The sequence below is a fragment of the Mastomys coucha genome, unplaced genomic scaffold (assembly GCF_008632895.1).
Source record: "Mastomys coucha isolate ucsf_1 unplaced genomic scaffold, UCSF_Mcou_1 pScaffold14, whole genome shotgun sequence".
NCBI lineage: Eukaryota > Metazoa > Chordata > Mammalia > Rodentia > Muridae > Mastomys > Mastomys coucha.
The window spans coordinates 96,719,431-96,731,239 of NW_022196896.1; the positions used below are offsets into that span (position 1 = coordinate 96,719,431).

Below are 11,809 nucleotides of genomic sequence, written 5' to 3' on the forward strand. Positions count from 1 at the left end.
CCCCCCACCAGTCCTCCACACTCCCTGGGGACTTTCTCTTCTTATTAAAATGGTCTGTCAGCAAACAGATTCCAACTGCAAGTTCAACAATGAAGTCACTGCCTCAAATCTGTTGATTGCCTGGTGTTCCCTTTTCTCCTCATCTCTGTTTTCTTCTAATAATAATTTGTAACAATCACCTCATAAAATAACCCCCAAAGCAATAAACATTGTTCTTCAGGAATATTTTCTACTGTAGAGAAGAAAAAGTCAACTAGCAATGAAAAACAGTTTTCCAAAGTAAAATTTTATTGTTAGCAGTGATGATTTAAAAATGAAAATAAAGGTAGTATGAATTCATATGAATATGAATCAGAGAGGAAGAGAGCAAGCTGCTTTTTATGAGGTTATTCTTGCTGTCTCTTTTCTCCCTCCAGTCATAGAAAGTGCTCTGCTCTGAAGCCAAATAATTTAACTTCTACTAACAGGTCAAACGACTTCACAAATCTATATACATTTTATGTACCACGTCCTTTTTACCAAAAAATAATCTCTCTCTATTTCTTTCTTTAATTATAACCCCTTTTAATTATTTTAAGTAAAAAATAGCTTAACCATCATCTCCTGTGTGGTACAAATATTGTCTGACACTCCAAGGCATTGAATAATCTGTCCTCCTTTGTCCCTTCATAATGTCATGTATACAGCATCCCCGGGAACTTTATCAACTCATGTGTTGTTCTTTTAAGAGATTTTCATTGTGTTTTTCCTATCTGACTGTGCTTTAAATTAGTATTGCAGTGTATGTATTATTTTCACTTGTAAGAATGTTTTACCCACCAGGAACCTGAAAGACAACAGATTTGTTGTTTCTGGTTAAAGGAAGGAATTGACTAACTAACACTATTCTGTAGCTATTATTTTACTTTCTAAGTAAACGTAATAGTATTGTGGTTTGCACCTCCTCTTCCTGTCAGACCTCAAATACCTTTCAGCTATTTAAAAACCCATTGAATCCATCCTTCGAACCAACAATTTGCTGTCACCTACTAAATGTATAATCCCTACATGCAGTGTTCCAAGGTGAGGATGTCTTAACTTCTTCAAGTAGTAAAAGGGCATTGTTGTCATGTTTATCATATCTTAAAATGCCACCATTATCTTTACACAGAATTTTTTGTTGTTGTTAAAAAGAGATTCACTTTAGTGGGAATGCTAGAACAACAATAATACATGTGTTCCAGATCTACCTGCCTAGAACATGGGAACAGATCTAGATATGTGCAAACACAAGGCCTACAATATCAGGGACCAGTGTTCATACAAGTAAGAATAAAACTGTCAACAAAAAACTGATCTTTGTCTCTCAGGTCTGCAAAGGTGCCCACAGAGAAAATGGAGCCTAGGTTTCCTAGTTTACTGATTTTATGGGAAAACTGCCCAAGTCCATTATTTATTGTTAACAAGAAAAGGCTTAAGTTAAAAATATATATTTTAGTTCAAGGTTGCCTGGATGAATCAAGATCACCCTCGGCAACTTAGCAAGACTCCTATCTCAAAATGAAAAGAAGAGCACAGAAAGGTATTTTGGGAAGCAGAGGGATGCCTGAATGTGAGAAGGTCCAAGGGTTTATGTGTTTATGCTAGGCAAGTCGTAAGTCAAGTTAAGGTTTATGCCAGGCAAGTCATGAACCCCAGTGCATTAGACCCAGGCAACTGGCAAAGCCTTCCTTCTTCGTCTGAGTGTGAGTAGTGTGTGAAAAAAAAAAAAATATGCACTGCAGCTTCCTCCCGCCATGTTTATGGCCAGAAGACCACGCCCCTACAGAGATCTCTCCTACTAAGACTTGTATCATAAAGACAGTCTTTTTCTGCTGAAAGCCTAAATCCTGCCTCTTTGTTTATCTGTATACAATAACCTACCTCCCCATGTAACCGGGTATAGAATAAACATGCTGACCTTCCAGGATGCAGCAGCTCCTACATGAGAGTGAGCACACTGATTCAGTCCCAGCTTTTCTGCATATATGTCTACATGTGTCTGTGTTCCTGCCTTTTCTCCATTCTCCATTGCCTGTTCTCCATTTCTCCATTCTGTCACCCTTAGTTAGGGTTCTGAGAGGCAGCTTTTGCATGTCACTGCAGGAAACAGCTCGCTGGCCTAGTATATGTAAGCTGGATTCAATGCTCAGGACAGAAAAGGAGAGAGAAGGGGGAGGGAGAGGGAGAAAAGGAAGGAGGAAGGGAGGGAGGGAGGGAGGAAGGAAGAATTGATATAAGCTCCATATTTTCTTTAACTTGGGGCTGGACAGATGATCCAGCAGTTCTGATCCAGTGTTACTCTTCTAGGACACCATGTGTCAGCTTCCAACTCTCTGAAACTCTAGGTCCAGTGAGTCCAGCCCCTCTCCTGGCCTGTGGGGGCACCAGGCACACGTGTGGTACCCAGACATACATGCAATCAAAACACTCATACACATAAAAGAAGAATAAAGAAATCTTAAACCAAATTTAAAAAATTAAGCTCATTATCTTGTATATATGTTTTTCTAACCAAATGAAACAGTGGGCTTATGAAAACTGAATTGTTAACATCTCAGTGCCATCAAATCACTCCTCAGCCCAGCGTAAGATTAAGTAATATGAGGCAAATGCAGGTGTGCAGTCATCATTGTTAGATATTTTTCTCCATGTTCATGGCTTTAATGTGTTGCTTTATTATTTCAAGCACTAAAATAAACTTTGAGTGAGGAGCCAGATTCAAAGAAGTAATTCTCTGCTAAGACCATACTCTCCTGAGGTGACCGAGACTACACCATGTATACCAGTTTTAGAAGTTCTGTTATGTTTGCTACAAAATTAGCCACATTCTTTTCTGAGAACAGCACCTGTATTAATAGCCTGCTCCCCAGGCCTCTCATAAACACATGCCTCTACAGAAAGAGATAAGGAGAGAAAGCATAAAGGCTCAATGACCTACCAATGGGGTGCCAGAAAACTGTCTCTGGTAAATAAAAGACTGCCCAGTATATCACACTGAAATTACTTAAATCAATCACTTTTTGAAACCAAGGGGAACATTCCTCTGTAGATAAGACGAACTTAAGATGAATATAGAGGCATATATAACCCACAAGAGTAGAATATAATCAAGACAAGTCAAGCCAGCAATATACACACAAGGTAGCTATTAACTGTGTCAAAAGAAAATACAGTACATGTCTCCAGACATCTTATAATAAAGAAAAATTAAGGTAGAGTCCTACCAGAAAAAAAAATAATAATGCTTTTCAAATTAGCTACTTCTCCCCAAAGTTATGCCATCTGACCTGGGTGGTCTATTCATGATACCATTTCCCATCAGGAGACTGTGGCTACGAAAGGCAGGGTTCCACAGTAGTCTGAGACCAATGATTACACCGCATGGGGCAGTCCTCTCAGCCCCACTCTGAACATGAAAGGAGATTCCTCTCCCAGGCATTCTTAATGGCAGAAATTAAAATGCAGCATGTGCCAAGAGACAGAGGAGGAAATCACCTATTTTTTCTGACAGGTTTTCTGGTGGAAGGTTTGCACCATCAGGGCAGTGGGTATAACAAACCCGAGAGGTGACAGTAATTAATAAGAGTGTTTAGGTATGAGAGCAAGCTGAATAGACACTGCCATTGTTGTCAAAAATGTGCTTCGGTTTAAAGAGGAACATCTGTGTGTGTGTGTGTGTGTGTGTGTGTGTGTGTGTGTGTGTGTGTGTGTGTGTGCGTGTGTGTGTCCCACCCTCACCGGTGGGGAAGACAAGGGGGAGGAACAGACTTTTTTTTAAGCATTTTTTATTTGTGTCTAAATCTTACTAAAATCGCTCTTAGTTATTGGTAAAGCCAAAGACTGTGTCTGTTTCTGGTACCTCAGAGCACCGCAGTATTGACATTCTTCATTCAGTCAGAGCAGCAAGCCAGACTGAAGCTGAACTTATGGAAAATTTTGAAGTGACTGTAAGATGATTATCTACTTTTCTGGAGTTTGCTGCACATTAACCTTGGAATCAAAGCTCGGGAAGGATTATTACTCTGTTATTTAGAAGCCCAGCAATATGTACAGGGTACATTACATGTTATCTAAAACCAACCATCCCATTAGTATGTACCACACATAAAATGTGTGGAACAATATAATCTTTCTTTCCACAAATAAATATAAATTTTATATTTGTTACATCATTGTAGATATTCAAGTTAATTACAGGGTCTATCTCTTACCTCCAGCTATGGCCTACTTCCTAGTTATTTGAACTCTTGATATATTATACTCTAACTCTGTATGCATGCTCAGTGGTAGAGCATTTGAGAAAATGAACTGCCAGTTGTGAATTGATGCTAAATGAAGGGGTAGGGCTTTAAAAAGGAGTCCTTTTCACTCTTGGGCTTTAATACTCATCTAATTATAATGATTTCAAATTCTCTCAAGGCTAAAATTAAACTTGGCTTCCTGGATAGCCAAACAAGTGACTATTCTCCTATACCACTCAGTTCCCATTTTATCTTAAGCTCACTTTGAACATAAATTGGTTAAAAACAGTCATATTCTGAATGCTGAATAGGATATCACTAAAAATTATAAGCTGAGGGGCCAGTTAAAGTTCAGCACCATCCAATTACAGCAATAATAGCACATTGCTAAATTCCCTCCATGATGAAGTGAGAGAGGAAGTTGGTGGTAGGGAACAGAAGATTGGTTCTCTCCAGGAGCGTTGGTCATGATGCAAATGTCCAACTGAGAGAAGTATGTGGAGCCAAAGGGAAAGTTACCAAAATCCCAGTTGCAAAAGAAGAGCCAGAACAGAGTCAAACCCTGATCCAAAGTTGAGCTACTGAGCTGTCGAAGGGTTGCCAACAGAGACAAGCTTCCACATTAAGCTGACGGTCAGCGGTGTGGGAGGCTTATAAGAAAAAGAGCCTTAATGCAAGTATTTAGGAAATTCTAAAGACTTTGAGGAGATCATCTGATCAGAAACCTGTGGCTTTGTACAAGTATAAGTGAGAACACTTACAGGATATAGCAGGCACCGTTATTACCCATGAGATCACAGAACCAAGACCCCGAGCTTGGACAAGGCAGATGTATATGTCAACTGTGGACCAAACTTTCCTGCATGTAAATCTTGACCTTCTTACTTTCTAGCTGTATGATACAAGGCAATTCATTGATTTATGCTGTATAGCTTTAACTTCCACTTCTATATAACTCAGATTGTCATAAGGATGATTTTTTGAGGAGCAAAGTGATTTTTGAATGTAACAGAGAGTGTGAAGGTTAAGACAAAAATATTTGTTGCTGTATCTTTTTCCTTTCAAATGCATATTTCTTAGAGTCTTGTGAAATGATTTTGACAGCACAATCATAAAACATAGATTACCTTTGTTATTGGATAGAATATAGGTAAGATGTTGGTATGACTTGTCAATCAAAATATAAATAGCACATTGAAGAATGTGATAAAGGTGATAGATGAAATACCAAAGGCTCAACACAGTGACATCAAAAGAGGCAGCTAAATGAATTCAAATTCGATACCTCCGGGAATGGACCTACACAGGAGAAGTTTTAGGAATGAAATTCCTATTTATTATACGCCTGAGAGATTTAGTGATGTCTTAAATAATGTCAAGCATTTCCTCAGTAGGTGTTATAATACATTTAAGTGTAAATATCTTGTTATAAACAGTCTTGGGTGGAAGACATGGTTCAGTAGGAAAAGCACTTGTCTTGAAGGCACAAAAACCTGAGTTCAAATCCTAGTATCTAGTTTTTAAAAGCCATGTGTGATGTCAAATTTATAATCTCAGGGTTGGGGACCCAGGGGGCAGGTGGTCCCTGGAGCTGTGTGGTCATCCTACCTCAGCTGGTTGGCCAATTCAAGTCAATGAAAGAACCAGTGTCAAAATTTAAAAGGTTTCAGAAAGCACTTCAAAATACCACCCAATGTTATTTTAGCCTCCACATGCATGCACACACATTTACATGCACGCCTGTGCACACACCTATGCTCACATGCACATGAACATACACTTTCAAGTGGTGAATGAATAGCTAACATGTAACTGGGTTAAGTCTTATAACCAGCTAACATGTAACTGGGTTAAGTCTTATAACCCTCCTTGGCATATTTGCACTCTCAAATGTGCCAGATTTGAGCTTGCCGTGCCATATCCTGTCTGTCAGTAGGTGGAAAAGTTTGGTTTGATGACATATAAAATTACATTTTAAAGATTACTTTTTTTCCTGGACTAGTTCATGGAAGAATATGCATTTTAAAATGAGATTTTGGTTGAACTAGATGTACAATAGAAAGAAAATGGGATTTCAGGGGAAAATATTTTATAAACACTCTTAGTAAAGAATCTAAATATATAACAAATGGATTGTACACATATCAATTAAAACCATGTAAGTGAAAATGTACAGGTATTTTTTTTGTATGATATTAAAGCCTAACTATGTGAATCTTTTGAAATGCTTCTCATAAAATAGAAACTAAAATTGTTTCAGGCCTCTTGTGCTGTCTAATCCTCATGGAAAGCAAAGCAACATAATGTTTCCAGAGGTGGAGGAGGGGTGTTTAACATACTGGTTAATTCTTTAAAACAAAATATTTCTAATTTAAATTTTGTTCCTAAAAAAAGTTTTAAAGGATTAATATGATGCAATTTCAATGCAAATTCTAATTATCAAGGGTTTTAAGATTTATTATTCATTTGCTTTTATGTAGGTGTACATCCGCATGTATGTATGTATGTATGCGGGTAAACATACCTGGGTGTGCACACAGAGGCCAGCTGATAGCATTGAGTGTTTTTGAGCATTCTAGATCAATCACTCTCTATGTATTCCTTTGAGGCAGGGTCTCTACTCAAATCTTCAACTCACATCTTTTTTCACTAGCTAAGCATGAAGCCAGCAATCACTGGTGATCTTACTGTCCCTGTACATGGGAGCTGAAATTCAGGCATTCGGAGATACGCAGTGTGTCACATGTATGTCACCAGTATTTCAGAGCATTGCTCTTAACTGCTGAGTTCTCTGATTGCTATGCTATTTTTGTTGTTGTTTGATGTGTTTTTTATTTTTCTTGATGGGATCCCTCTCTAGGTCTGAGAAATAAACTACCACGAAGGACTATGCAATTGATGTGAAGCAGGTAGTGGAATAATTGTCTGGTGAAGTTGAGAAATGCCATTGGCCAGTTCATACAGAATGAGCCTGGGATTTCATTCACCTACTCTGCTTTTCATCTGCCTTAACTTATCATAGATACTGGGTTTTCTTTTTCTATAAAAATATTTGTAGTAATTTAGTTTCTATTTTATAAATCTCATCACAATCTCTTTCTCCCTCCCTCCTTTTTTTCTTTCTCTGTTCTTCCTCCCCTTTATTCCCTCCAATCCAATTGATCTCATCTTCCTTTCTCCCTCCTTCCTCCCCTACCTTCTTGTCCCCACCTTTGCTCCTGTCTGTCACATGAAGCTGTACAGGTGTGATTTTCAGTAGCTTGCAGCTTGAGTTATTGTGTGTGGTTGATTTCCTAATATCACCATAAGTTTACAACCTATACTGTGTGACAATTTGAATGTTTCATTATTTGAAATATTATATGATTCATAATTTTTAAATTATCATATTTTGAATGCCGATTTGAATTTTATACAAGTGTAAAAGACTTTAAAAAGACCTTCAGCACTTAAAATGAGGGGATGCTAAGTTTATAAGCAATATGCATTTTTAATTGTAATTGAAAAACGAGTTGTCAACTTCACTTTGACTTCAAGTTTTTAGTTTTGATTTTGAAGACTTCCTCTTTTCCCTTCAAAGCTGGAGAACAATTTTAGGTTCATAACAAACCTTAGCAGATAAAGGAATTTACCATTCATCTTCCATCCTTAAGTGCAGAGCCCCACCCCACAACGTGAACATCATTTACCAGATGTTACAACTCATGAGCACATTAGCACATCATTAGCTTCTAAAGCCCATAAGTTATATTTGGTTCCCTCAGTGTTTTACATTTTGTGGATTCAACAAAATGTTGTGTCTCCACCATTATAGTGTGGTATAGAGGGGGTTTTGTTGTTGCTGCTGTGGATATTTTGTTATTGATGGTTTTGTTTTTAATCTACTCTAACGTCTCTCCGTGTCCTCCTCCTGACCTCTCCAATATTTTCTCTTTCCCAATATGTCACATAGTTGGAGTCACCCAACACATAGCTTCTTCAGATTGGCTCTCTTCACTTGGTAACTTTTGTTTGAGTCCCCCACCCCATATCTATATGTGGCTTTATAATTCATTACATCTTAGGACTGAATAATAACATTCAATTGTTCTACTCTACCAGAGTTTATTAACTTTCTCACTTACTGAGGATATATAGATGCTTCCAGGTTTGATTTGGTGTGTGTGTGTGTATATGTGTGTGTGTGTGATATATAGATGCTTCCAGGTTTAATTTGGTGCGTGTGTGTGTGTGTGTGTGTGTATGTGTGTGTGTGTCTGTGTGTGTGTGTGTACAAATATTCAGACATACATTCTTCACTTTGCTAAATAAATTTCAAGAAGCATGATGATTGAATACATTTGATAAAGAATATGTTTTACTTATGTACATAAGAAACTACCAAAAATGCCAACCAGAGTAAATATGCCATTTTGCATTCCTTCCAAGGCTAACTGGGAACCTGTTCATGCTTCCAGATCTTTGACCCATCTGCTGTTGCCCCAATCTACCTTGGGGTATAGGCTTGCAGTAATTCCACACAATCATCTTATTTTTTGTATTTCATCTATGACACATGACACCCAACATCACCTCATACATGTACTTGTCGTGTATATGCTGAGGTGCCTGCTAATGTACTCAGTCCATTTCAATCAGGTCAGTTCTCTTACTCAACTTTGCCATTCTTTTTGCTTCCTAGAAGACTGTCTTCTATCGCACATGCCTTTTACAAACATTCCCCCTCAGTCCGGGGCTTGAGGAGCTTCACTGTTCTAATGGCATCTTTTGCAGAGCAGAAGTTCTTAATTTTAATGAAGACTTCAGGATTGCTTTCTTTTAAACATGCTTGCACATTTAATGTCTTCAGATAGCAACATTTGTCTCTATGTGTTACCAGAATTACTCAACTGGACTGTCGACATGCCTAATAACGCACAACTCTGATGATAACGAAACATTTAAGTTCTACATATAAAAAATGACCATAGGACAGAAAAAATGTTGATATGATCAATATGATTGTTGTTATATGATCAATATTTTGAAAAATTTTTGAGAGAGGTTCTCACAATGTATCCCTAGCCAGCCTACAACTTATTATGTAAACCAGGCTGGCCTTGAACTTACGGAGATTCATCTGCTTCTCCCTCCCAAGTACTGATGTGTGCCACTAGGATGGTCATTTTAATGCTTTTATATACATGTATAAATATGGAAAAAATAGTGTAATATGCTCATCTGCTCATCACTCAGATGCAGGACCCATCAATCTGGTCCCTCATAGCTCCCTGATTCCCCCCTCTCCCATTTTCTTATTTTGATCTACGTTTCTGAAAAAAATTGCAAAGAATATTTTTTAAGGTCTTATATCAGTTTTAGCAAAGTAATATAGTTCTTTTTCAGGATAACAACTTCACAAAATCAAGGCAATGCAGTTGCATATATTTTGAATGGCCTAGTTTAGAAGTATTTGCAACTATTATTTTTCGCTTTACAGTCTAGAAAACCACATTAAGATCTTCTGAAGGTGCACAGATTTCCAACACTGAAATGGAAACTATGCCAACCATGATAAAATAGCCCTTAAAGACAGCTTTCTTGAGTTTTTGCCTAGAAATGCAAGGATTATTAGGATAGTGTTTCACAGCTATAACTATGCTGGATGCTTCTAATTTCAGAGATAATGACTTTTTCACTGAATTTAATAAAGGAAAGTCTATATAACTTGCTAGGATCCTGTTTCTTGGGGCCTGGTCTATATAAGTGCCCACTCATGTTATAAGCATTCATATGTAACTAATGCAGAAAATGCTACATTCCACAGAGTCTGTGGAATGTTTCTTATTGAAGCTTAGATGGGTGGTCACATGATGTTCAAGCTTTTACTTTCTCCTCTGCTGTTTGAGCCACCCTACTTTGTATTCTGTCACCCCATAGTACATCAAGACATTCTCAACATGGTCCATTCAGAGAAACACTTATACAGATTTCTTGACAGACCTAGATGAAATGTGTATAGCACTCATTTAGGAGAGAAGAGGCTGGGGGTGCGGGGGGGGGGGGGGGGGGGGGGGGGGGGAGATCGATCACTAAAGGAAAGACCATGGAAGGCAAATCATTATTTTAGTAGCCTCAAACAAGGTGTTTCTCTTTTCAGATAATATATATATATATATATATATATATATATTATAATATATAATGCATATTATATATTATAATATATATTATAGACTTTGAATCGTCCATCTTGAATAATTAAGATTCAAAGTTAATTAGATTAGCTTAACTTGTCGGTTCTTCCTAAATATGCAGCCTGATGTGTACCACTAGGCACACATCATGACAGTTGTATATTCTCAGATTCTGTGGCAGACAGTCAACCACATCCATCTATCTACCTGTCAGCCATCATAATAGACTAAAGAAAAACACACAACTCAAGTAAAATATTAGGAATTTTTACCAATATAAAACTGCTTAGAATATAGGTGCTTTGAATTTTGGAAGTTATGAGCCTGTCCTGTTAGGACCAATACATAGAGAAAGTCTGAGTAAAAGATAGTTCAACCTAGATAGCAGAACTGAGACAATGACACTCGGCTTGCTTAGGGTGACATCCTAGAGACTGATGCTCAATGAATACATTTTAAACCATTTTCTTCTTTGCTATGTTTACATAGATTTTCTTTCACTTGCATCTGAAAAAGTCCTAATACTTCCTCCATTCAAACAAGTCAGACTCCTTTCTCTATGAGCTGCAGTGTTAACTATGTGTACAAACCTAAATCCTATCTACCTCATTACTTAACTCCAAATCCTCACTATGTCTTCATCGTAAAACTGTCTGTCGGCTTTTAGCAGAAGCCCTTTGACCCACGAAGTATGGCTGGTGCATTAAGGGACTGAGAATGAGGCATGAAGTGGGGAAAACTGAATGGAAACAAAGCAGCCATGTGTTTCTTCAAAGTTTGTATGAAGTGCACAGCCAGACCAACACCCTACAACGCCAGAAAGTTCATGCACATTTCTGAAGAGATGGAAACTTTCCAAAGAACTGGGAGTAAAGAGACATTTCTCTTTTACATCATGTAGCAGGCAAATTAGTTCAACTTTCTGGCATAACTACCTTCAGTTCCTTTCAGTCTACAGGTAAGACTAACACCAGTTCTATAATCTTACATTGCGTCACATCCCTATGACTCAGACCCTTTGTCTGTGAAATAAAAATGGTGCCTTTGATCAGGTATGTTTGTGGGATATCACATAATACAAAAGTGTCCTCATTTGCTGTCTGCCACTGTGATAAAATGCCCTGACCTGACGTAAAGCAAATGGGGACAAAGGCTTTCTTTTACCTCATGATTCTAGGTCACAGTTTGTCAGAGTAGGGAAATTCTGCCCCATGGCAGAAACTAGAACTTCTTGAAGCATACTCAAGGACAGAGATGAAGGTGAAGGGGGGAAGAGGGAGAGGGAGGAGAGGGGAGAAGGGACAGGGAGGAGAGGGGAGGAAAGAGGAGGGGAGGAGAGGAGAGGGGAGAGGGAGGAGACGGGAGAGGGAG

At 38.1% G+C, this 11,809-nt stretch overlaps 1 protein-coding gene across 4 annotated transcripts in view; it reads left to right on the top strand.

Annotated features, from left to right (window-relative positions):
- The window catches only part of Spag16 (sperm associated antigen 16), an 871,212-nt gene that overhangs the window by 847,313 nt on the left and 12,090 nt on the right, over window positions 1-11,809 (top strand). The window contains exon 17 of one of the 4 annotated variants that reach the window (XM_031367842.1): window positions 11,106-11,249. The exons of the other annotated variants lie outside the window; for them this stretch is intronic. Coding sequence (XP_031223702.1) covers window positions 11,106-11,119 — 14 coding nt within the window. The 3' untranslated portion in view covers window positions 11,120-11,249. Of the gene's footprint in view, window positions 1-11,105; window positions 11,250-11,809 lie in introns of those variants that run through there. 4 annotated transcript variants of the gene reach the window in all.